Raw genomic sequence first — 27,702 nt, forward strand, 5'->3', positions numbered from 1 at the left:
ACCCCCAAGTGACTTAGCCTTTCCTTCTCCTTTAAGATTACATGAAGTCATGAACTCCCCACAGCAAATATACCATAAACTACACTGGCAATACAAAGGGGACACTACCGCACCTTACAGTGTGCTTCACCTTATACCAGTGTCGGACTGGCTCACCAGGATACCAGGAAAACTCCCGGTGGGCCCAGGTGTCAGTGGGCCCTCCTGCTCCTGACCATTTGGCCTACTTCATGGTCATTCCCTATTTCTGAATGGGAAGAAAGAGGAGAAATAGATGGAAGAATAGACACTAGCATGTAAATAAAAGAGACTAGGAGAATAAAGAGTTTGGGTGAAGAAAAATAGTTTGGAAAGCAGGTCTAGGGTCTAAGGTTTTCTGATGGGCCCCTGGGTTCCCAGTCCGACACTGCCTTATACCAACACAAGCTATAACGTGTCCAGCTACAAACCATTACTGAAAATAACGCCAACAACTGGACTTTTCTGAATTTTTCTTGAAAACGTTTCACCACTCATCCCAGTGGCTTCTTCAGTTCAAATCAGTGGTAGGGAATTCCCTGGTATTTAATAGCTTTTGAAAAGCAGCTTTAAATTACCAAATAATTCTGAAATGAACGGAGATACTCCACACAACACACACTTTGACAAGACCTGACTAACTGGTACAAAACCTGACTAAAGTTGCGCATCACCTGGAAGGTACAGCGGCGCAGAATTTGTAGAACTAGAACTACAAAGACCACAATGCGTTGCGCTGAGCCATGGGTGTGGCGTATTGAGGAAGTAGCCCGGAAATGATGTAGCGGCAAGACAAGCGCGGTTTGTGAATCCGTGTCACACAGAGGACTTGGGCTTGCGGCAGGTAAGTGAGGAGTAGAAGGTAACACTGTGCCTGGGGCTGTCTGTGTGCAACCTTGCGGCAGGTAAGTGAGTAGTAGAAGGTAACACTGTGCCTGGGGCTGTCTGTGTGCAACCTTGCTGCAGGTAAGTGAGGAGTAGGAGGTAACACTGTGCCTGGGGCTGTCTGTGTGCAACCTTGCGGCAGGTAAGTGAGTAGTAGAAGGTAACACTGTGCCTGGGGCTGTCTGTGTGCAACCTTGCTGCAGGTAAGTGAGGAGTAGGAGGTAACACTGTGCCTGGGGCTGTCTGTGTGCAACCTTGCTGCAGGTAAGTGAGGAGTAGGAGGTAACACTGTGCCTGGGGCTGTCTGTGTGCAACCTTGCTGCAGGTAAGTGAGGAGTAGGAGGTAACACTGTGCCTGGGGCTGTCTGTGTGCAACCTTGCTGCAGGTAAGTGAGGAGTAGGAGGTAACACTGTGCCTGGGGCTGTCTGTGTGCAACCTTGCTGCAGGTAAGTGAGGAGTAGGAGGTAACACTGTGCCTGGGGCTGTCTGTGTGCAACCTTGCTGCAGGTAAGTGAGGAGTAGGAGGTAACACTGTGCCTGGGGCTGTCTGTGTGCAACCTGCTGGTGTCCGGGTTATAAGGTGTGTTTGTGCAGCAGCTCCATTCCCTGGCTTTACAGCCGGTTTCATTTTAAATTTAGAGGGATAATAATTCAGTCCATTCAGTGCAGTTTCAAGTGCTTTGCTGCTTGCCTTCTGAGCTGAGAATATCCGTGCATGTTATTGTCCAAAATCAGTGCCAGGCTATTTGTTAGCATGAGGGAGAGATGTGGCAGTGTGCATGTTCCATCCCTACAAACTCACATAAAGTTAATGGCAATTTTTTTTTTTCCCTTCGCATATGGTTTGGGATTCAGCCAAATCACATAATAGGGGATTCTGTTTATCTGTAATGACTGATAGTATGCAATTGGGCAGAGAGGGGACCGGGCAAGTGCAGTGGGGCTGAAGGTGCCCTATCTTTTACTGGCGCGCAGCTGGCGATCTCTGCGCCTGGCCATTCGCCCAATAGGAATGCGGAAGCCCAGCTCATTGGGTGGGCAATATTTTAGACGCAAAATGAGAAATTAATGTTTTTTGTTGAAAAAAAAAAATCCACATTAGAAATAGAAACCAGATATGCGGACGTTGACACATTTGAACTCCCTATTTAAAGGAAAAGGAATAGTAGAATCAAGAAAAAACTCCAGTTGTTTTAGACTTAGTTCTTCTAGATACTGTAATAGTAGAAGCACTATAGGTGCCAAGTTTCCAAGTATTGCCAGTGATTCTATATAGTTACTACTAAAAAAATAAAATATGCCATCCCCAGGCTTCCTTTCTCTCAACTTAACTGATAGAATTTGTTTAATGTGGTGGAGTTTGTCTTGCAGACTCTTGAATGAGCACCTTTGATGTCTGTGTATATCCTGTTTATATGTACTAACACATTCTTTGCCTTTTTAGAGTCTCAGGATGTGCTCCCTTGATCTGTTCCCTCCTCCTCTTAATGGAGATCAGGTGCCACTTTATGAATATAACAATGAGATGGTGGCCGGGACAGGGTTTGACAATCCACCGCCCTCTTTCCAGTCTGCGGTAAGACCTGTCAGTACTGTCCAACTTCTCTCACATAGAAGGCTGATTATTAAATATGCTTGTTTGCAGACCATACTTTTTTGAAGTGAAGTCTGTGGAAGTGTAGGCTATAGGTAGGCCACAAAGATCCCTTGGAGGGCCATATACATCTTCAGGCTTGCAGTTGCACAGTCCTGTTCTATGTGCTTTAGAGCAATGGTTCCCATACTGAGAGTCTGTCATATTTATAGAGCAATTGTTCCCTTACTGAATCTGTCCCATTTAGAAAGGCCAAAGCAGCATGGTATGGTAAAAATAGCTAGTTGCTCTCCTAGTTATTTCTGAAAGCCTAGCTTTGAAAAAAGGTGACACTGAGACTGCATGCCTGTACTATGGCAGCTCAGACAAGACTAATATAAAGTCCGTAACACTAGGAGAGAAAATAAAGATAATATTTCAGTTACCCGATTAATATTGCTTTGAAATGAAAACAAAGGAAAAGCTATAGTCACTCCATTTGAAAAGAATTGCTACAGGTGTGATGTCTTAAACCCAAATAATGGGAACAATTTAATTTTGCATATTGATAAAAACAACTTTACAGTGTGTTAATTGCAAAATATTATAAAACTGATCTGTCTGGCCATTCTGTTCTTCTTATGGCTTGTCCCTACCATTGAAACCACGTAGCAAAATTCATCTGTCTACCAGTACAGACTTCAGTTCCCACAACTGTGTAAAAACGAATCTTGGCTGGAGGATAGCTTCTTTGAATACCCCAAAATCCATGATTTCTATGTATAGCAAAGTTAGGAAAGGGTTTGCATGACACTGCTGGCCTAAGGGGGTTGGGGAAATGGCCAGTTACAAACTATCATAGTTTACTTTTATCTATGGAATCGGGTATGTTTAAAGAAAAAAATATATATTTCTGGAAGTATTTTCTGGGCTTTTTTTTTTTTTGGTGTAATCTCAACTAAATGAGCCAATGTCAAGATGGGGGTGGGGGTATGTTTCACCTTTAAAAAAGTTTTCCATTATGCTGCTAGCATGGATTTTTTCTCTTTGAATTATATATGAATTGGATTATTTAACTCGAAAAATATTCTCTGCACAAAGGTAAAGTGATCATACTCCTTTACACCAAGTGTTATTTGTTTTGCAGTTGGTAAATATTCCAGAGCTTACTATACCTATTGATGCAGTGAAGGCTCCTGGCCGAATGGAGTTGTCAAGTAAAACAGCTTTTATCCATCACAAAGAGTCGATCTGGAAGCGCTGTTTGAATGCATGGTTGGTACAGTTTCTTGTGCCCTTTATATAACACCACCCCTGGCATTAACTGTGTTCCCTTATGGTCTTCAAAAAAGCCTTACCGTTTTGTTTCAGGCATAATGTGGGACTTGCTGGTTTCCTGGAGGAGATGTCTAACTCCAAGGAGGAAGGTATGTGATATTTGACCCTTTTGATGTCCAGTGACTTATGCTGGGTATAAGCCTTTATATTTGCTTGAAAAATCCTTCCAAAAAAGCCAGTGACTTCTAATACTGTGCTGCTTATACTGTATATCAAAATTTCATTGGTCAGCTACTTCTATCATGGAGGCAGATTTCTGAAATTATCCATGGGTGAGTCATGTCAAGTTCTTGACATGGAGCACAAAGAATATTTGGTTTAAACGAGAACTAAAACCTAACTAAAGACGTAGGCTAGAAATGTTGTAAATTATGTTTTGTGCTTCTCTACCAGCCCAAACCAGCCACAGCCCTTTAGCAGGGAAGATCTGTGCCCCCCAAAGATGCCCCAGTAGCTCCCCATCTTCTTTTCTGCTGATTCACTGCACATGTTCTGTGCTGCTGTCACTTACTGAGCTTAGGGACCAACTCACAATATACTGTATATATAGGATATAAATATCACAATATAAGGCTGATTAGTAATAAACACAAATAATTAGTGCATGGCAGCTCTGAAAACCAGTGCTGTTAGCATCAGACTTTAATCATCAGCCCATTAGGATCAGCTTATATGACAGACAAACATCATTTTCTGATTTATAATTTCCGACGACCCCCAAGCTCAGCTTCTCAACAGCTGCTCAGAGCGCACTGAGCATGTGAGTGTCGCAGACACTTTATACAGAAGTGTCCAGTAACTTTAAGTCTTTATACTTGCTTGCTTGAAGCAGTTCTAAGGTTAGTTTTAGAGAGGCATGGTCAGAGATGCCCATGGGGAGGTATTGATTCCCCTTATTAATAATTGTTTTGATCCTGCTTTATTTTCCAACAGTTCCCCCCTGGTTGTGCCATGTTGCACGCTGTTCCCTTGCGGTGTGCCGCTCAGTCTCCTCTTTGCATGGGTCTCTCTTTCCACACCTTACAGTAAGTAAACTGCCATACAAGTCATTATTTCTGCACTGTTACTCATATTTTATCATTCTCACTAGAGCTTATCCCTTCAGCAGCATAATACATTTACCAACTTTGATTTCTCTCCACAGATGAAGAGTGAGGACCTCACTGCTGAGTTTTCTCAAGCTCTTGACTGGTGAGTTCACACCTTCTCCTGTCATTACAATGTTCTATTTGCTTTACTCTTCAGTCGTCTTGGGTAAGACCATGATATGCACCTGATGTGTACCTTTTATTTCAGTAAATTACTATTTTGTTCTTGTGTCCAAACACACTTACTTCTAACCTTAACCAGATCTTGTTGTGTTCTGTCTGATGTTTAAGGGCTGACTCTCCATTGCGTGCATTTGCATGGCATCCCCACACAAACAAGTTTGCCTTGGCTTTGTTAGATGACTCCATCCGAATCTACACAGCAGGCAGGTAAGAGGTAGCACTATATAGGTATATACTTTGTTGTAAGGAGATGTTTGGCTTTGGTATCAGATGCAATAATTAATGGGTAAATGTGCTATAGATTTGAAGGAATTCATTGTGTTTACTTAATTTGCAGCCCAACTATCCCCACACTGAAGCATCGCCTACAGAAGGATGTGGCAAGTATGGCTTGGAAGCCCATGTGTGCATCTGTCCTTGCTGTGGCCTGCCAAAGCTGTGTGCTGGTGTGGCACGTGGACCCCACTTCCCTATCAACAAGGTAACTTTAATTCATTTGAGTTCTTAGTGATTCACTGTGAGTATGAAGGAGAGTGAAAGTCAGTTGGTGCAGTGGGCTGATATATTCAGATCAACTGATGAATAGACTCCAGAACTGGTCTTTCGGATCAAGTCTATGGGATGTCTTTTCTCTACAGATTCTATGGCAGCACAGCTGCGACATACCTGAGATTGTTTTTATTTTTTTTGGCTGTAGAACGAATACTTCCTAGAACACTTCTAAAACAACTTTTGCTTGGTGCCTTCCAATGAACGAGCCAAGATTAAGATTTGCATCTAAATTGCTACCTCCTGTTTCTGTTCATGACCCCATACATATAATTACAGTGCAGGCTTTTTGAAGTTGGGATTTCTTGCTAAAGCACTTGCATCCATTCCCTCTTGTACTCTAAGTATTTATCAAACACAATGAAGGTACATCATTGTCACAGTACATCCTGTGACTAAATGCATACAGTTGTTTATACTTATATTTATACTTTATATATGGTGTAGCATTTGGACTTACTGACAAAATGGTTCATGCTTGCTTTCCTTAAGACTGCTACTCTCCATAATCCTATTACCTGCACTATTTCTATTACGGGTTCCTATGAGCGCCCATTGACGAGTTGTGTCTATTAACGTTTTGCTTAACCCTCACCTCCATATGTAATAAAAGGCAATGTGTTTGCCCAGATGCAGTAACACATAGCAACCAGTATCGATTTTTGCATTGAAACAGGTAATTTAATGTTACATATGGTTCTACAGATGAAGAGTGAGAATGCTACCTGCTGACTGGTTGTTATAGGTTATTGCATCTGGACAAACTTATTGTAACTTACATAACCAAATTAGTCTCTCTCGTTAAAAGTTTTGGATCCCTCCTTATGCTGTGCCTGTTTCTGGTTTTAGACCCTAAAATGCAAATGATAATGGTAATTGCAGTAACTAAAATAGTTTTTCTTGTTGTTTTGCATCTACCCATTCCCCAGGCAACTATGGAATGTTAAAGTTTTTTTTTAACATTTATGCTGCTGCAAAGTCACTGCCCTCAACACAAACTCCTCCCCTAAGTACTCACTGTGCTCTGTTACACAGAATCCAGAGTGATTCCTTTCTTGCAGTGCTGGTAAATCATTATGTGCCCAGAGTTGCAACTGCTGGGTATGAACCTCTTCATTTAGCTTTTGCAGTATAGTTTAGGGCAGGGATCCCCAACATTTTCGACCTGTGGAAAGCATGCTAGAAGTTAATTGGGATGCCAAATAACGGCTGTATTTGGCTATTTGGTAGTCCCTATATGGACTGGCAGCCTACAGGAGGTTTTGTTTGTTAGTACACATGGTATGTATGCCTCCAAAGCTTGCCTCCAAGTCAAGAATTCAAAAATAAGCACCTGCTTTTAGGCCACTGGGAGCAATATACAAGGGGTTGGAGAGCAACATATTGCTTGGGGATCACTGGTCTAGGGACTGATTTGTATAACTATAATAAACTTCTCCTGTGATCTCCATTGTGGTTTATTTATTGGCAGGCCTTCCTCTGGTTGTGCTCAGGTCCTATCACACCCAGGCCATAGTCCAGTCACCAGTGTTTGCTGGTCTCCCAAAGGTGGAGTGTTGCTTTCTGCCTCACCTGTAGACACTGCTATGTTGGTAAGTAATTTGGATTTCTGCAGTAAGATGTCATTGTACATTTAATAACACAAATATATATCTTAAGTATTCCAGTAGTTAATCTCTTGTTTGTTCAGTGGTGAGTGAGAAAGTATCCCCATCCCCTTAATTATATGCTTAATCCCCTTAATTATATACTCCAGATACAATTCTGTTTTTGCATATTTATATCTGCAGTAGCATGGGGAATTGGTGTTAGCTACTGGTTATGGCTTATTTCCTTATATTCATCACAGTGGAAAATATTGGCAGTTTGTGAAGGAACATGCCTTAGTTGAAAGGAAAATATGAACATGTGTAAAGCTTTGTTACAGCAGTCCTTAAAGATGTATACTGTCTAAGGTAATCAGGTTTTATTATATGTAGCTTTTATTAATCTGGTATAAAGGAAATCATGTGACTGAGAAAAGAGGGCTCATTTTAAAGGACATGTAAAGCCTACATTTGCCTACAATGTATATCAGTTTGGCACGTCTCCCCCACCCAAATGGCGTTATTTGTACTGCATATATCCCCTCCGTTTGCCAGCACCGTCACATTTTCCTAAAGCAAATAGCAGCTTTCACCCGGTGGCAATTTTTCCTCTGATACATAATCAGATACATTTAAATCTGCAAACTGCCTACACACACAGACCCTTATTCAGCATACATTTCATCAAGAATACAGGCTCACACAGGCACAACTGTCTCTGATAAAAGTTCTGCTTTGTTTGAGCTGAGCTCAGGAGAGGAGGTTAGGAGAAAAAAATTGAAGCAGACAGCTAGAGCTTAGTCTTTATGGGAACCATAAATGCCATCTCTTCACTGGCTGCTAGACTGGGGGGCGTGTTTGGTAATCTGAGTTTAGAACAACTGAGCAAATCAAAGCAAATTGTGCTTGTGTGGCCACTAACAGAGCTCTAGTGAACTAAAATGAATTGAATTCAAATCCCTAGCAGTCACTTGTAGCCTTGGAGCAAAAACATTTGTTTCATTTTGATTGGATAACCATCCATTAACGATTGTAAGCACTTTTCAAAATATTCTCATGTTGCTTCTTAGCACCCCCACTCATTCTTTTTCAACTGGATGCATGCAATCTGGTCTGCTGACAGCCAAGTATTTATGTATCTCTCTGCATTGCCAGCCAAGTAAATTTGGGTGGTGATTCATTGTGTATGTTTGGGTACCTGGAAGTGGCAGTTGCAGGTCCATAAATGTCCATGACCCCAGAGTTACCACCTACCTACACAAAATATAAGGGGAAATCTACATTATCTCTTGGATGTAGAATATGCAAATTATTAGGCAGCGGGAAAGCTAGTAAAAAATGTAGCTAACAAATATACACACAAGTGCAGCATTAGGTGTTCTCCACAATGCCTCTCCTTGTTAAAATAGATATAGTCGATAAATAGATAGATCTGCACACACACAGCTTTGTGGTTTGTAATGGTACAGCTGCATGGGGTTCAAGCAATAAAATCTCATGAGCCAGGCTGGCCTGGAGATCAAATATAAAGGTTGTGCATAAAGTGAGTGTTATGATAACCTTCAGCATGGTTTAATCTTTACACCCTGCAGGTCTGGGATGTACCCACAGAAAGCTGTATACCCCTGCAGCGGGTTGGGGGTGGCGGAGTTACCTTCCTGTCTTGGTCTCCAGATGGAAGCAAAGTTCTGGCAGCCACTCCATCTTGTGTTTTCAGGTGAGGACTCCATTGCTCTGGTGCAGTGTGGGATGCAGTTAAGGCATGCCTTCCCCCCAATCAGCCTGATCTTTTCTCACAGACATCATGTACCAGTGTTCAGTGACTTGTACTGGTTACAGTGTTAAAGCTTTCGTTATCGCCATATTTTGCCTCTTGCTCTTTGCAGGGTGTGGGAGACCCAAAAGTGGACATGTGAGCGTTGGCCTACTTTGCAAGGTCGTTGCCAGGTAAAATAAAAACAAAACCCCTAGATGTTACAGTGTAGACGACTCTCATTAGTAGAATGATTTCTTTGAATTTTATGTGTAAACTGCCTAGTCTGCTGTATTTTTACTTGGGTTTTCATGTGATTTACTCAGACTGGTTGCTGGAGCCCCGATGGAAGTCGTCTTCTTTTTGCTGTAAAGGGAGAGTCTGTAATATATAGTCTGTGCTTTTCTGTCTCTGAGGGTAAGTAATGGTCACCTGATCCATGTGTGCACAAGCAGGGTCCAGGCGATTAACAGAACAAGGGGCAGCAAAATGCTTTTGATCACTCCTCTGTGCCATTGCCGTTGGAGAATGACTGCTTTATAAAGAGAATGGAAAGATGCAAGGGATGGTCATCGATTGTTTCAGGGCATTTAGAGCACAGGGAAATTATAATGTAACTAAAGTTTAAGAAACTTCCAATTAATGGTTTATGTCATAATTGTGTTTTGACCAATGCTATATGTGATGGCTGTTTCATCTGACCCACAACTATAAGGAACAAATCAGTCCTTCTGTAAGCACAACTAACTTCATTGTGAAAGCTGCTATGTGTATCAGGTGCACAAGATGCATTCAGTAGTACTCGGTATGGATACCTGCACGTACAGGTTAGTTCCTGCAGTTGGCTAATGTAGAAACACTTAGCTGTACAGGCAGTCATTTTATAGTATGCATATACTTACACTAGAAAGGAGTTATTCTAGAATAGGGGTCAGCTTTTCACCATGCTGTATATCCACTTTGCCCCTTATAAGTGATTTGTGCACAAAAGTACAAATTTTTTAACCTGAGAACAATTCATCTTAAATGCATTTTGAGACATACACTCTCTGCACTTTACTACAACAGGTCAGACCCTCAATCAGCATTTTGGGATATGCCCTTGTTAGGATATCCAACACGTTAAAACATGCTTTTAAAGGCATAAGTACCCACTCACTACCCTTTAATATTAAATGAGGCAGAAAGCCAAAATAAGGTGAGCAAACACAGTAAATTCGGTAAGAGTGCAGTAAATGATGTGCCTTCTAGATTCTGGTATGTGCTGTCCTTCTGTTTTGTGCTACACTGGTGACACCTCATCCAGGGAAAGTTAGCAATATTTTACATTCAGCACACAAAATTTTTTTCTTATTGCAACAGGTGAAACGCAAGCTGGCGTAGGAGGCAGTCAGAGTGCCACAGTTGTTGCTGATGTGTCTGAAGTCGTATTCACAACTTCTGCTGGAGAAATCAGGTCTGTAATCACAAGTGTGACAGAAGCATACATACACATTTGATTATATATTATAAATTTTAAAAAAATATATTTATTAAATATATAATAAAAAAGAAATATATATATATTCTAATATAGGCATGAGATCTGTTATCCAGAAACCCATAACAGAACATCTTACGTAAACTCCATTTTAATCAAATTTTTTAATTGAAATTTTCAAACATTTGCTTTTTCTTTGTAATAAAACGGTGCCTTATACTTTGATCCTAAGATAACGAATCCTTATTGGGGAAAAAAAAAAACAATCATATTGGGTTTATTTAATGTTTAACATTTTTTTTTAACTATGGGATTTTTAGAAGTGTATTTATCAATGGGTAAAACGCTTCTAAAAAATCCCATAGGAATAAATAGAATGTGGGTGAGTTTTTATGTATTAAGCTCTAAATTCATGTTTTGAAAAATCTGCCTCTTAAAGTATGGAGAACTCTTATCTGGGAAAACCCCAGGTTTCATACCTGTTAAAGTGTGCGTATGTGAAAAAATGATCCAATAGTCTGTGTGTCAAAAGTAAGTGAATCCTTAGGATTATCATGTAATTGAAGGTGAAATCAGAGTCTGTTGTTTTTTCAGTCAGTGGGATGATAATCGGGTGTAAGTGAGAGACCCTGTTTTATTTAAGGAACAGGGATCCAACAAAGCCTGATCTCTCACAGTCCATCAAGTTCAACCCTTCCAAGTAAACCCAGCACACACAACCTACTTACCAATCTTTACTGTCACATACATAAACTATATATACAAACATCAATGCTAACTGTAGATATTAGTATCACAATAGCCTTGGATACTATGCTTGTTCAAGAACTCATCCAGGCCCCTCTTAAAGGCATTAACAGAATCTGCCATTACAGCATCACTAGGAAGGGCATTCCCCAACCTCACTGCCCTCAGCGTGAAAAACCCCCTACGCTGCTTCAAATGGAAGCTCCGTTCCTCTAATCTAAAGGGGGGGGGCCTCTGGTGCGTTGATTGTTTTTATGGGAACACATAACACCCCCTATCTGCCTATAATCCCCTCTAATGTACTTGTACAGAGTAATCATGTCCCCTTGCAAGCACCTTTTTTTTCCAGAGAAAACAACCCCAACCCTGACAGTCTAACCTCATATTTGAAATCTTCCACCCCCTTTACCAGTTTAGTTGCAGTCTCTGCACTCTCTCCAGCTCATTAATATACTTTTTAAGGACTGGAGCCCAAAACTGCACTGCATACTCAAGGTGAGGCCTTACCAGGGACCTATAAAGGGGCAAAAAGTCCATGCCCTTTTTTATACAAGACATATAACACATTTGTGGATGTGTATCATGGCTCAAGCAAAAGAGGTGTCTCAGGACCTCAGATAGAGAGATACCAAAAAAAAATTATATATAAATATGAGAGGGTGTGCGGTGAATGGCATCTTAAGGAGAATAAATGTGGGAGTTGCCTTACCCTTGAGTTGTACCATTCTACAAAGGGACAATTTAAGAATATTTCTTGCAGCTACTGGGACCAATGAATAGGGATGGAAATAGTGTTACATGTCTCCAAGTTTCTACTGTGTGTATGTTTCAGGGTTGGAGGGGATATACAGTCGATGTGCTGGGACCCCAGTGGAGAGAGGCTGGCAGTTCTACTAAAAGGTACTACATATCTTCTGTTTTGCTTTCTGTTTTAGTATGTGTCTGTATTTCTGTCCTTGAGTGCTAAGATGCTCTTTTTCAAATATCCAGGAAATCCTGAGTTTGAAGAAAGCCAGCCAGTGATTGCTGTTTTTAGGACCCGCAACAGTCCCATTTTTGAGCTTCTTCCATGGTAAATATGGAATAAATGTGTGTGGCCTTGTGGCCTATTTTCTATCCATAGAGCTATATATCAAGAGAGTACCAGATGAATGAAGAGTTAACAATATAATTCAGGGGGTAATAAGGGAGCTGTTAATAAAGCTATTGTGTAGCTTAATAGTTACCATTAGAAATGGTATGGATCGGTACTATGAGTTGGTAACTGAAATTGCTATCATCAACAATATATTTTGTATTTCTAGTTTGCCTTCAGGAAATGCTTGGAGTATGTCTCTGCAGCACTACAAACCCTTTAATTGTGTCCAAATTATTTCTCACCTTTGTCCCTACAGACTCATAGTACATGGGGCATATACTCTGCCCATGTATTTTATCCATTGTAAAAGGGCCCATATCTGATGGAGGAGCTTGTAACTTGTTTTTAAATGTGCATTAAAAATAACATATTCTGCACCAGAAGATGACTGCATCATTATTAGTTAAAATTCCCATGTGCCATGATGCTTAAGGTCCTGTATACTCATTATCCATTCAATTTAATATTAGAAAAAATACCTTTGAGTAGCAAGTGGTAATTATATAATTTAATTTTATATATTTGTAAAGCAAAGGGTATTATAGCACATTTGCTTCCAAAATTGGCAAAACTAGAAGAGTATGCTAACAATTGTGCCTGCTCAGACAATGAGGCATTATGTACCGAGGCAGTGGGTGTGTTGTGAAATGCTACATTTACTCCCTGTTATGCAACTTAATACTGAGCCTGAAATCTGTTTCACCATAGGAAGGATTTAGTGAAATTAAAGGCCAAGTACAAAACATTTAGTGTTTGGGTTACTGTTTAATCTATTACACTTTGTGTGTTGTCTGGCAACGTGTGGGGTAGCAAGTGCTCTGGCAGGCAAGAAGTTTTTAGTATTCTAGTTTCTGCTAACGAGCAACAACCTAGGGTAACAGGTAAGTAATTATAATGGGGGGTGCCTAACATATGGCTTACCTACCAGGGATTGAGACTTTGCATGAGTGTAAAGACATTGGTACATTAGGGCTTATTATTAATCAGCCCAGCAGCATGGGCTTCTTATAGCAGAATGCTTCTAAATGCACACAGGCTAACAGCAGCAGAGCTCTCTTCTGTTTCACTACAATGCTATGTTATAATGACTAATATTAACCTGATATTTGACTAATAAACTACAACCCAAAGCTGCTGACCATGTGACCGAACCTCTGAGATACTCATGCAAAACAATCCTATCTTTTCGCAGTGGCTTCATCCAAGGTAGAAAAGGAGAGACCCCACAGCTGTTCCAGTTTCATCCTGGTTTTCATAAAGGCGCCCTCCTGTCAGAGGTGAGGTGATTAGACATGTAGTAAGGGTGGCGTGGGACCCTAATGTGTAAAGTGGGCTGCTAAAACATTCCTGTTACGCTATATGGCCAGAAGTATGTGGATGCTCCTCTTCATTATTGTAACTGGCAATTTAAGGGAACAGTAGCACCAAAACATTTAAGTGTTTTAAAGTAATAAATAATTTAAAAAATGAAGAGTAATAAAATTTACTGTCCTGCACTGGTAAAACTGATCTGTTTGCTTCAGAAACTCTACTAGCGAGTGTGTATAAACAAGCTGCTGTGTAGCAATAGAAGCTAAATGACACAGGTTTAATAGCAGATCTGTAAAACACCATTACATTGTATAGAGCTTATCTGCTATTTTCTTGGTAACTTGAGTTGAATGGCTGCCCCCATGGCTACACAGCAGTTTATTTATGTAAACTATTATTGTCTCTGAAGCAAACATCCGTTTTACCTGTACATGACAACTTTACATTTTATTTTTAATACTTTAAAACCCTTTAATTTTTTGGTGTGTGGCAGTGACGCATGGGGAGATTAGCTGCGCTGTGATAACACCAAAATTGTCTTGAGAGGAACTTTGGCGACTTCGCAAATCACCGCGCCGCGTATGCCATCCCACTGGCGATTTACATTCTAGCCGCTGGGATGGCATTGCGAGGAAATCTCCATTGTCGCGGTGCGACTAATCTCCCCGTGTGTCACGGCCCTTAAGCTACACCTATTATTGCCGATGCAGGTACATTATACAGTCTCAAATATTCAGTGCTTCCTATTTTGTGGTAAGAACGGTAATAATCCAATGCACAATGAGTAAGTAAGTAAGTAAGTGCCATACAGGGTTGGTTTGCTGAAACTGGGCAATGGAAAGAACCTGACTGACTGAATAGAGCCCTGACCTCAACACCTGTGGAATGAATTAGAATGCAAGCTGTGAGCCAGGCCCGATCCCCCAATATCCATGGCAAATCTCTTGCCTGTAAATGGAAACATCCCACCAACATTCTCCCAACATTTTCCCAAAAGAGTAGAGGATAGTGGTGGTTTTAGAAGCTAACAGGGTCCACTTCATATTAATACCCTTGGTGTTGGAACGAGATAGTGAATGGGCAGGGGTCTACATATTTTGGCCAACTGCTGTAGCTGATTATGGTGCTGAACGGGTAGGTACTGGGTATTGTGTTGTTCGTATACAGTTTTTAAATGCATGTTAGCTGAATTCATTATCTTTTCTCTCTTAGCTGTGGAGTTCAGGCCGTGTCAATCATTTCCCATTCTACTTTGTGAATGCACAGTGCCCTCGTTTCAGCCCAGAAAGCAGTGCTGTGGTGCCAGGCAACACTACCAGCATTGCCAAGCCCAGGACGCTATTTACAGAAACCTGAGTGCTGGAGTGGATGAATGCATAAGACTTACTGATGTGAAACAAGGACTTAACACTACTCATAATAGGAGTCTTTTAGGGTGTTCATTGATAATTTTTATGTAAGAAAGATTTACAGGTATCAGAGGAAGTTCTTGCCTTTTACTTTCCAATGTAATACATGGGCTGTTGCCCTGACAGCATGAAATGCAGATGGAAAGACCTTATCCTATAATGATAATGCCAAGACTGGTAGAACCAGTAACAGCTGCTAAGCACCAAGTGCTAAATAACATTATGCATTTGTCAGTCCTCTAACATCTGAAGGGGAAAACTGGGACATCCATGAAGTCTCTTCCAGCAGGAGGCACTTAATACTACATGTATATGCATCATTATGGCCTCTATGCACACTATCGGCTTACGGTAGCCTTTATTTGGTAGTAAATCTTGTTTTTATTCTACCAATACTTGCTTCAGCTCCCCTGAACCAGCCCTGTCCCAGGGAACCCTTTGTGTGTGCCTGGGCTGTGAGCATATGAGTTAAATTGTAACTATTTGCAGGGCATGTGTATGGCCCAGAAGGCAAGATGTTGGAGCTAAATGGCATACCATCTCTGACCTGGTCTAGCCCTCCTCTTACCAGAAAAACACATCTGTTAATGGTAAGCGATTGTAATGACTGAGGGATGCATAAAAAATAGTCTGTTTCCTATTGGAAATGATGTACCACTCCCAATTTCACAAAATAAATGCTGCAAAGAGATGGCCGACACTCTAATATAATGATCAAACCCTCTGTGCTATCCAGTACACCATTGTTTAAAGGTTACTCTTGTTTGCTACCATTCGCCAAGTGTGGCCATTTCAATAAGCACTTGAATGAACATTTGATAGACTTTAGAATACATTTACATTCTTACTCATTAAAGCAGCTGTGGAGTCTGAATGCACAATCCAGACCTGAAGCTATAGGTGGCAGATATCACTGCTTAGAGCACTTCTGGTCAGAAATGTGCATTTATTGAGCAAAATCGCCTAAACCAACACAGTCTGTATGTTACTGGCCCTGTAGCCAGGGTTACACATGCACTAGCACATGCCATATACTGTATTTGGTTAGGCCATTCTGCTGAATAAAAGCACCTTCTCTACTCTGTAGTCCTGGTTTCCTTAAGCAGGAGCAACATATTGATTCAACATTCTAAATCCTGTATCTACTAACTTTACATTCTTTATCTTAAATTAAAATTTATAAAAATTGTTTCACTTTTTTTTTCAAACAAGCGTCCATTTGAATATTGAATGCAGTTTGGGAGTGCTTATCCCTCCATGGGGTGGAGCTGCTCAGAAAATAGTTATGATTGATTAGTATGTTTTTTGGTCCACATGATTTCTCCAAATTAGCCCATAGGCCAGTTAAACTGAGTAAATAAATGGCTTTATTCATTACTTGGATAGATAGAGGAAATAGGTAGGCAGTTATTTTGGGGCAGGGCAAAGTATTATCTTCTATATTTCAGGCTCTGCTTGTAATACTAGGGCTGCTGGTTGCTCTGGCTGCCAGTCATCCCCCATCCTACCAAGAACAACAGTGAATCATTGCCTGGCGCATTAGGTGACCAGGATTCAGAGAGCAGTCTGCTGCTTTACATAAAGGATTGTGTAGTGCAGTGGCCCTGCCCAATTTCTGGTGTTCCACAGAGAAAAGCAGTTCTTAGAACAGCACCAGCCTTCATCCCAAAAAGGAAATCATCCTTCTGTCCCTTTGTACAGATCCTACAAATGAGAAGGAAAGACTGCATGAGAGCCTAGATGTACTGTAGTCTCAGCCCCTTTGTAGGAAAATGCTAAGTCCTTTAACCACTCTGAATCTCTCTTCATCTTGTCCTCTAAGACCTTGGAGGAACTGTTACAAGGGTGACACCTGCTGGTCAGTATCCAACTGGAACGCAGTCAAAAAAACTTGTCAGGAAAAAACTTTGAGATCTTTTGAAGGAAGAAAAATTGGGAGAAAGTTGGACAGTTTGTGGGAGCGAATTCCAGAGATGGGGTGCAGCCCTTGCAAAGTCTTGAATGCGAGTGTGTGAAGAGGGAATGTTGAGTTGAGGAGCAGGTCAGTAGAGGAGCGTAACAAGCGGGTTGGTTGGTAGCTAGAGATAAGTTCAGAGATGTAGGGTGGGGCAGAGTCATGAACTGCTTTAAATTTGAGGGTCATGAGTTTGAATTTTATCCTGGATGGTAGGGGAAGCCAGTGCAGGGATTGGCAGAGTGGCATGGCAGAGGAGGAGCATTTGGAGAGGTGTATGAGCCTGGCAGCAGTATTCATTATGGACTGGAGAGGGGACAGTCTCCGGCAGGGAAGGCCAATTAATAGTTACAGGAGTCCAGGTGAGATATAATGAGAGAGTGAATAAGAATTTTGGCAGCATCTTGAGTGATAAATTATCGTATTTTGTAAATATTTCTTAGGTGAAAATGACACAATTTAATAAATGAGGAATAAAGGACAGGGCAAAATCAAGGATACTGCCAAGGCACTGGGAAGATAGGTGATAGAACTGTGATAGATATCTCAGGGACATTATGGGTGTAGTAGGCAGGAAAGAGAATCAATTCTGTCTTAAGGTGCCCATACACGTGAAGATTGTCGCCAAGCGAGCGGATCTTCACCCAATATCCCCACCTACAGGTGGGCGATATCGGGGGAAAATGTAGGCTAATTCGATTGTTTGGCCCTGATTGGCTAATTAATTAATCCGGGATCAAAGTAAGCAGGCTGTGTAAAATTGGCAGAGATTTACAAGCACCAGAACCAAGTTTTAGGCTATTGCCAGACAAGGCGTAGGGCGTATATTTTTGGCAAGCGGAAAAACGCTTGCCGGAAATATCGCCCTCTGCCTTCTACTTGTGCCTGCAACCGAATGAATGGAGTAGGCACAAGTAGGAGGCGTAGGGCGGTATTTTTGGCAAGCGTTTTTCTGCTTGCCAAAAATATACGCCCTATGTCTCATCTGGCATTAGCCTTAGTGCTGTAAAAATATGTCTTGCTTCACAGATGTGAATGGCTATCACAAGTATTAAATCAAAGTAGGCCTAACAGACAATGGGGCAGCAGATACAAGTAAATACAATGAATTAGAATTACCATTAATAAGCTGAATATAGAGAGGCTATATTGATGTATATAGCAAAGGGGTTACACAGATGAGCAGAATTATCCTGCCCACGCCACTAAGTAAGCTTATGTAGTAATTTCACTGGGAGGAACAGGCAGCGATTACGCTAGTGTGCATGCCCCTTCTTTTGCTATCCCTCGCTAGACGTTGATCTAAAGGTGGCCATAAACGTAGCGATTTTCGATCGAAACCAACGGTTGCACAAAAGATCGTTCCGACCCTCCACTGACATTAAGGGCTGAATCGTCAGATAAGGAAATAGGATCAATAGGAATTCTACCGCCTTCCCTGAACATAAATTTTGCTCAGGCGCCTTCAACGGCACCCAAACAAAATCTTCTAACCCGACCGATCGAGGAGTCGTCTGATAGCCACAGCCTTTTATGATATTGGTTGCCTCGTCGAACCGCCATACATGCACTGAATATCATACAATCATTGGTGCGTGTGTGGCCAGCTTAAGCGGCTGAATCAAATCAGCCAATTAGATCAGGAAAATGCAAATGAAAGGTGCAAGCTTTATACATTTGCTTCTTCCTCTTTGCTGTCTGCGATCCCCTAGCTTTTGAAAAAACAGAAACTAGCACCAGAGTGCTTATGCTTCCATGCTATAGAATAACCCACTATTTCACTGTGTCTAAAATGCACTTGCCAGAGAGCTGGATTAAGACGGGTGTTAGAACTATAAATTATATCTAGGACCAGAGAACCCTCAGAGAAAGGTTCAATATACCACATAATCAATGGCTAAAGTTTACAGGGTATGAGACACACTCATGGAAACATTTTGGGTACAAGGAAAAAAATGAATATGGCTAGAATTTCTGTATTTTATATACAGAGTCTACTTTACCAGTCTACAGGTTCTAAAGGTTACAACATAATGATCCAGACTTTTTAAACAGTGCTCAGGAGCTCCCCATCTTGAATTTTGTTAGGAGAGTCAGTGACACTGCACATGCTCAGTGTGCGGAGCAGCTCCTGAGAAGCTGAGCTTAGGGGTCATTGCAAATTGTCAAGCAGAAAATGATGCTGGCCTGTAATATAAGCTTATGCAGAGTACACTGGTTTCTGGGCTGACATAATTTTCTGATAAGCCATATATTGTGACATTTATATTCTATATATACTGTAAATTGAGTGGGTTCCTAAGCTCGGGTAAGTAACAGCAGCACAGCGTATGTGTAGGGAATCAGCGGAAAAGATGGGGGGGGCATCTTGGGGGCACAGATCTTCCCTGCTAAAGGGCGGTAGTTGCCTTGAACTGGCAGAGAAGCCCAAAACATAAATGTTCAGCATAACTACTTCTTTCTTAAGCTTTAGTTCTCCTTTAATGAAGTCCCAGTGCTCAAAGTAATTGTGGCAAATACGGATCAATTCTCTACCTGTAGGTTAGGCAATGGGTGATTATGTGATTATGAAGTACAATGTGGTTTGAATGACACTATTGGTGTTATTTGTTGAAACTTTCACTGTGTATAGAATTTTTATAATAACCTATTGTAGAATATTTCCGCATGTCTATATCGCTGCATAATTCTGATGTAACCTGTAAGTTTCAGTAGCAAAAGCAAAAAAAAAAAAAAACACCAATAAATACAACTTATTAGATACTGATTGACAAAAACTTGTATACAAAAATATTTACTGATGTCACAATATAAATACAAGGAGATGTTGTTGCTGTGTTTTGTCCTATTTTTAGAGGAAGCGCCCTAGGATCTCAGTGCTTTTCGTGCCATTTCTAGTGCTCCTACTTGGGTCTCATTTCCACCAATAAATCCACTGGCATGAACAAAGATGCAGCCTGGTATCCCGCTAACAGAAGAGAGATCATCTGCGCGAAGTCCGCGCCAATCCTCGGGGAGAGACAGACTGTGGGGTTAAGAAGATCAGTAATTAAAGGGAAACTATACCTCTATAAAATATAATGCATATAACAGCTCATATGTAAAACACTGCTTCAAACTAAATAAATCATTTAAATCCACTTTTCTAGTAGCATGTGCAGTTGAACAATCCTAAATAGAAAATTGCCATTTTAAGTACTAAAGGCTGTTTTGTGGGATCATAGGATTCAGGGTGCACACAAACAAACCAAGGGCACACATACATGTTAGGTCTCATCAGCCAGTGAATGGACAAAGTTCTGTCTTTTACTCCCACACTTCTCCCTGTTACAGTTAGAGCTGCATTATTTCCCTCCAGATGTGCGGTGGGCATTAGTACAACCATGATAGTATGTTAAAATAAGTTTCCATTTTGCTGCTATGCTTATTTTATGTGTTTAGCCAAATACTTTCTGTATCCAAAGAAACTAAGTACGGAGCAACATCCACACTGCCGTTTAAAAAATCATTTCTTTATTCCATCTCCTTAAAAACATGTTGTGCTTATACAGAAAAAGACCATACGCTTGACGCGTTTCGTGGTGTCTCACCACTTTTTCAAAAGCTGCATGGTACATCCATTCAGAAAATACCCTTTATAGGTAAACAAAACTCCTCCCACACATCTTGTTAACCCTTATAGTGCATATATCATTATTAAAAACAATGCTACCCAGTAAAAAACACTGGAGCTTATTATTTAAAGCTTATTAACATCCATCAGCCACAGGCAGTTAAAGAGATACAACAAATATGTAAATGTACATATATACACTACCCCTATATATGTGTGCACATATCTATATATACCCATATACAAATAACCATCAGTCAATAGAAACAGGTTAATTCCCACTCTCTATTCATACCTCCCAATGACTCTATAGTACCCAACTGATAAATCCAAAATGCTTCTCTACGTAACAATCTATTCTCAAAATCACCTCTCTTTATATTAAAACCACCTGAATCTATAATCTGAAAATGAAAATCCATGTTCCCTCCATGTTTATCAAGGGAATGTTTAGCTATAGCCGATTTGATATCCCCTCTACCTAGTACATATACTGGGAAAATATATGTTATTAAACAATATTTTAATTGTACCTCACAAAAGGTGATATATTTGATTACATGTAAATGTGGTGCTCAATATGTAGGTAAAACAGTCAGGAAAGCGTGTGAACGTATTTTGGAACATCTATCGGCCATAGGTAGAGGGGATATCAAATAGTTTCTTTGGATACAGATTATTTTGCCGTCTGGGTGCCGGCTGTGCGTTTGAACACACACTGCTGGATCTGTAAGTGCTCCCGTGAGTTTTAAAAAATAGCCAAATACTTTCTACCACACTGTCTCAACGTAACGTGATGTTGCATTTTAGTTATAAAACAGGCAGGACAGTATATTTTATAATTATTTTTAAGATCCCTATTAACATGTGAACAAGAAGTGTGCTGAATACTGTTACCGGTTCAGGAAAGTGTTTGGGCCTGTAGGGACACATTGCACCCTCCACTTTGCGCTCTGGTCAGGATACAGTACATATTTCACTTGCTTTTCCAGACCAAGCTCTTTCTCTAGTTGGAAGAGGTGTTCCTTCCATGGGCAGCCACCCTGTGCCAGGACAATCACCTCACCACTCTCATCCACCTGTGCCAAAAATAAACAATTTCATCCCAAAATGCCAATTTCTCATTCAGATGTGACATGTGTTATCCATGAGACGAATGAAATGAAACCAAAATGGGAGTCACATACCTGAATTCTTTTCCTGATCGCCTCCTCCACTAAAGCCCGAGCTGGTAGCCAAGAGCGATGATAGAAATCCAAGCGTGACACAAACTCTGATCCGGCCAATTCCATTGCTTTTTTAAAACCAGCCTGTGGGAAGGAAGGGTAGCAAGGAGAAAGTATTTAGGAGCCCCACCAATCATGCAGACTGTTCCAAACAAGCAGATAAATCAATTCGTACAGCAGTTTAAAATAAAGGTACAGCAGTTTAGGATCTTCTGCATTGCCACTGGGCAAAATAAACTGGGGCAGGACAAAAAAAAAAAATTCCACCTCAATGATAACCTCATGGAAACATGAACACAATCCCATTCTTTTACCCTACCTTTTCAAGCCTATTTACAATACCCAGTAACTGAGCCTTTAGAAAGTGCACATTCTTAGGGCCGTGGCAGACAGGGTGATTAGTCGCCCGAGACAAATATCCCTTGTTGCGGGCAACTAATCTCCCCGTCTGCCACAGCCCTTAGTGAGGTTTGCTGCCAATTTGTCCCTCTCTGTCCAAGCGCAAGTGGGGTTTTTCTAGCTTTTTCATTTTAGTTTCCCCTCTGGTCAGGACCTCCTCTAATTTAAAAAAGTTCCGGACATATAAAGACAATGCTCTATCAGCCATCCAGTCACTGTTCCATCCACATAGTATCAGGCACAATTGATGTCACCCTATCGCCTTTTTTGTGACAACAGGAGGAGGACCTTTAATATGGTATTTTAGCATAAAAAACGTAATAATAATGTTGCGCTGGGTAGCGGTATTGTTACCGGGGCATAGAATGGATTTTTAGCTTAATACTTTTTAGTGTTGCATTTCCTTTAAACTGTTTACAAATGTACCCCTTTCTTTTATATTAACTACACGAGAGAAGACATGGAGGTTCCAGGTCTATAATGATATGCAATCAAATTGAATTCTCAACAGATTTTTTAATATAGTTCTATATGGATTTGATATTTTAGACTGCATGAACTTTGGCACTGGTGCCACTTAATTACAATGAATTGTCTATAATGTAACTGGATATTTTTTCACCTTAAACATTCCAATTTGTTATTGTATGGCTACAACTTTTTGGGCACTAATACTTTATCCATTGGATAATTGATTGTTCATCATTATTATCATTTTCTTTGCAAATTGTAGCACTTTTGCTACAAATTTGTTATAGAGCAAAAAGCAAATGTCAGAGGTGTTGCATAAATACAACTCTCATTCTCTTTATGATCTACAGACTTAAGTGTTGTGTTGGTAATTTGAGTACTAGCACTTTATGATATAAGCACAATTAGTATATAGTATCAGTTTGCTTTAAGAGAAAAATACTACACTATGGGGCTGATTTACTAAGACACGATTTCGAATCCGAATTGGAAAAATTCCGATTGGAAACGTACATTCTGTGACTTTTTCGGTAATTTTGCGATTTTTTTCGTATTTTTTGCGATTTTTCCGGCGTCTTTACGATTTTTGCGTAAAAACGCGAGTTTTTCGTAGCCATTACGAAAGTTGCGCAAAGTCGCGATTTTTTCGTAGCGTTAACACTTGCGCGCAAAGTCGCGCCTTTTTCGTAGCGTTAAAACTTAAAAGGCGCGCCGTTTCGCGCAAGTTTTAACGCTACGAAAAAATCGCGACTTTGCGCAACTTTCGTAATGGCTACGAAAAACTCACGTTTTTACGCAAAAATCGTAAAGACGCCGAAAAAAATCGCAAAAAATACGAAAAAAATCGCAAAATTACCGATCATTACGGAAAAAACGCAATCAGACGCATTCGGCCCGTTCGTGGGTTAGTAAATGTGCCCCTATATGTATATATATTTTTTCTCTCTCTTTTGCATTTAAGCGCTGGTTTGCTGCAAGACACAAGTAGGAAGTTTGGGGAGAACTTTTATAACCAGCTTTGGAGTGATGTGTGGGCTTGTCTTATCTTTTTGAAACACTTTGAAAATTATTAGGTAAAGATTAGGTAAAGATCACCTGGTAAATATCCCTTGAATGGATCAAAGTTAAGCTGAAAAGATGTAAGCCTTGTTTTAAATTAACATATTTATGATTTGCTGCCACTCATGTAATGAACTCTGCCCTGTCTCTACTTTCTTACAGAAACAACTCTATTAGACAGTATTACTATAAAATGTGCAGAAAGCCACCCACCTACCCAGTCAGTACCTCAGTGTCTTGATCAGGTTCATTCCAGCGAGGATTTAGGTGCCCCACACGGGCACTCAGAGTTGTGGTTACAGAGTATCGCTGATCTCCATCAAACTGTGATATACCATTGTCAATTGCATCAATTTCTTCAACAAAGTTCTCATACATCTAAAATCAAATGAATCAAATGAAAAAGTACAACTATGAGCGGTCACTGGATACATTTAGAAGAAAGGTGGATCAGTGATAGAATGTAAAGTGCAGATCACATGTAAATGAAACTGTGGGGAAGATGATGTGAGGTTTAACTCTCCAAGTGGGGTTTCAACTCAGATCTTAGGAGAAGAAAGGCAGCAGCTTCTCATAATATTACAGGGCAGGCATATTATAAAACAGAAACACCCAATACAAGCCTAAAGGTCAAGCATATATCTGCTTTGCGGTTTCCAAGGTCACGTCCCCAGTGTCCCCAGAGTTCCACATCATACTTAAAGTTAGTGGAACAGAGCAGTCCTGGACTGGGATTCTTGGGTTCATTTGGGTCAGAAAAACATGGTGGCTTGTGACCACTCCCACTCTCAGTAATGTCAACAGCTGAATTGTATTGAACAGATAGTTAATAGGGTGTTACAGAACTCCAGGTTAAAAATGATAGGTGTTAGGATTAATTAATACAAATAAAAAAATAATAATATAAAAGTAAAATAAAGCTATGTTTTTACCATTACAAGGACAGACTAATAATAGTTTATAACTGCACTGCTGCCATCAATAAGCCAGTTTGAAGGAGGTGCAACCGGGAAAAACAATACTGAATAAAAAAAGAATGAATGAATCCTGGGTAAAGGAATCTTTGGAACCCTGGTGCTGCCTTAGTGCAAGGAGTATGTGGTACCCATGCCTGGGCTTTGTTTAAAGGTTACACAGTTATGCCGGGTTATGTGATCTTTCTATATTGGATTGGCTGGCTGGGGCACATCTCTGACCTGGCTGTGGGTGATCTGGATTGTTTTTATATGTATTTACATTGTTTGTGCTAACTTTGGTTATTGTGTACTTTGGAAGGTGTGATTATTTATATTTAATAAAGAGGATATTGTGCATACTTTGGAATGTGCACAGATTCTTTTTTTGATACATGCAATTACCAACATACATTAATACAAATGTATATGAATGCTATACAATGAGAGCACTACCCTTATTTTTGGCATCTCCCAGCTCAGGTTATACATGAAAGAAAATAAGTTTAGAGATATCACAGATTATTAATATTGTCTAACTGACTTGGCTGTTTAACTCTCTTTACCTTGTCGTACAGCACAGAGATGATGGGATCTTCTTCCTCTTTGCCTAGTAGGGTGGCGAGAATCTGTGAGCCAAAGTGGGCATATACCAGCCCCGCACTGCTCAGCTTGGTGACCCACGGCTTGTCAGGATATAAGCTCTGCATGGTCTCACAAAATGACCTGCAATTAATTTAGAATGTCACCATCAGAAGCAATTGCACAGTGTGATATAGATAGCTTGCTTGCTGATCTAACCTCTGATGGTGGTCATAGCGGTGCCTAGAAGGGTCATATTCTCCACCCACATCCACCACTACATCACACTGAGCCAAGAGTTGGGGGTCCCGGGTCCTGACGATCTCTGCATCCTGATAAAAAGGACATAAGTCAAAGGGCAGAATAAAACAACTTCTCAACATATACAACTTTGTCCGCTCTGAAGAACCAAAGAGATAGGAGTTAAATAGAAACTGTTCTAAAACTGTAATGTGCAGCAAACGACAAAACCATCATTTTTAAATGACCCTTGTTTCCAGGGTTCTTTCCATAGTGTGTCACACAAAGCCTTAAAGGAGAAGGAAAGGTAAAAACTAAGAAAGCTTTATCAGAAAAGTCTATGGAAATACAGCCAAAAGCTGAACTGAGTCCTCTACAAAAAGGTCTTTTTTTTTTTGTAAACATGTTGGGTATCTGACTTCTTCTCTCAGAAAAATCTAGAGAAAGCTTCTAGGGCTCTTTACTCAGGTATGGTAATGCTTTCTGCAGAATAAACATATTGTTCTAGGTGGCACTAATGTGGCGAATCTATTGGCAGTAAAATGCCAAAATGACTTTCCTTTTCCTTTAAAATGCCTTTATTGCACACTTAGGGCATTAGAGCAATAGTTTGAAGATTCTTTTGAATGTAATTTCATGACTTCAGCACTGGAAACATTAAACTATATACATTTGTAATTTCCTTTAATGGTTGATACAATGTGCATTGTAATTGTAACTGGTTGCCACTAGATGCTGTATAAGGGTATAAATTGAGCTACTGAAGCATGTCTGTTGGTTTCATAAAGGGCCTAGACTGACTGGAAATGTTTCCGTAAGTGTGCAATAAAGGCATTTTAATGCACTAAATTTTGAGGTGCTGTTCTAGTTCAATTCTCTACTGATTACCAATGGAAAGTGGCCCTTGGTGAACATGCTCTGCTAAAGACATAACTGAATTGTTACCAGGACTATCCTTGCTGGTATAGCTATGGGTAAAGCAAAATCAGCTTCCACTATGTACAGCAGTATCTGAGCAGCCATTACTCAATAGGTTCCTCCTGATAATGTACCCCTTATTGACCAATCAGAAACGAGCTTTCATTAGTTTGACAATAAGTCAGTGGGAGCTGTAGCTATTCCTTCATAAGTCCGGACAGGGAGCCTTTCTTACTTCTCCATGTCGCCAAGACTAATCTTTCAGCAGTTTCTGACCCCCACTCTATCAATGACTATAATTAATAGTGAAATGTATTTCCTCATACTATTATTCATCCTTTTTAATGGAAGGCCTACTCGTGTTCATAGGGCCCCGGTGACACACTCTAACTATTAGCAGGCTGGAGGGAGCAGAGCCTATGGCAAAATGGCTCCAGTTCTGTACTTTAATAGAGGGCATGATATACAGGTGCACTTGCAGAGGGGGTGGTCTCCTTTTTACACTGCGGCCATTCCCCACCCCTTCTGTCAGGATGTCCCGCCATCCCCATACCATGCCCCCGCACCCTGTAAGGCTCCACCGTCCGCAGCAGGAAGCACGCCAGCGCCTCGTCGCAGTGGAACGTTCCATTGTGGGTGCCGATCTGTGGCGTCATGGCTTGTTCCTCCCGCCGGGGCCGCTTTGGGTCTTCAGGCATCAAGAGCCGCGTGTAGCTGAGGTGCACAGCACGAAAAGGGTGGAGGGAAAGAACGGAACGGCCACAGGACTGAAGGCCCCGCCACAACATGCGGAACGAAAAAGAGCGGGGAAGTAGGGGAAGGCGAAGGACGGTGCATACAGCACTTCCGGAGGCGGCAATCTCTATGGTAACCGTGGTAACTCGCTCATCTCCTGTGCTATCAATTCACGCTTATTAGTGGGTATCACTAAGATTTCCTATTACCATTTAGAATGGTTTAGTCTATAGCTAAAGCCAACGTTTTGCTCATTTTTCACTTGCGACACCGTTACATAAGCTTGTTTCCTGCACACTCCCATCTGCAGAGCTTGCCAGGCAGGCCCCTGAAAGGGCACCTTCAGTTCATGGAAAATAGTTAGTTTTAACTATATTCCTACATAGATATCTCAATTCGTTTACGAAAATGCAAAGAATAAAAAATGTAAACAATTTGACGTGTTTTATTCACAATGCATAACTTATTCCCAGTGTGGGACTGGGATTCCAAG

The 27,702-nt window shown here is 40.7% G+C and overlaps 2 protein-coding genes across 3 annotated transcripts; one reads left to right on the forward strand and one right to left on the reverse strand.

Moving 5' to 3' along the window:
* The first annotated feature begins 754 nt into the window (after positions 1–754).
* aaas (aladin WD repeat nucleoporin) lies at positions 755–16,248 on the forward strand. The gene is made up of 17 exons (XM_002936631.4): positions 755–862; positions 2,349–2,480; positions 3,625–3,752; positions 3,849–3,904; positions 4,749–4,840; positions 4,960–5,006; positions 5,195–5,293; positions 5,424–5,567; positions 7,107–7,227; positions 8,814–8,938; positions 9,108–9,168; positions 9,301–9,391; positions 10,337–10,430; positions 12,034–12,101; positions 12,192–12,273; positions 13,532–13,616; positions 14,863–16,248. The coding sequence occupies exons 2-17, from the start codon at positions 2,358–2,360 to the stop codon at positions 15,004–15,006; spliced, it is 1,560 nt and encodes a 519-aa protein (XP_002936677.1). The 5' UTR covers positions 755–862; positions 2,349–2,357; the 3' UTR covers positions 15,007–16,248.
* Positions 16,249–19,774: 3,526 nt separating this feature from the next.
* On the reverse strand, positions 19,775–27,278 carry c12orf10 (chromosome 12 open reading frame 10). Of its 2 annotated transcripts, none has more exons than XM_012957066.3 (7): positions 27,028–27,260; positions 25,536–25,648; positions 25,301–25,460; positions 24,010–24,159; positions 21,814–21,936; positions 21,524–21,705; positions 19,775–20,038 (listed from the first exon to the last, which is right to left on the reverse strand). In XM_012957066.3, exons 1-7 carry the CDS (start codon positions 27,103–27,105, stop codon positions 19,879–19,881), a joined length of 966 nt encoding a protein of 321 aa, XP_012812520.1. In that variant the 5' UTR covers positions 27,106–27,260; the 3' UTR covers positions 19,775–19,878.
* Positions 27,279–27,702: the final 424 nt, after the last annotated feature.

This window comes from Xenopus tropicalis, chromosome 2 (assembly GCF_000004195.4).
Source record: "Xenopus tropicalis strain Nigerian chromosome 2, UCB_Xtro_10.0, whole genome shotgun sequence".
NCBI lineage: Eukaryota > Metazoa > Chordata > Amphibia > Anura > Pipidae > Xenopus > Xenopus tropicalis.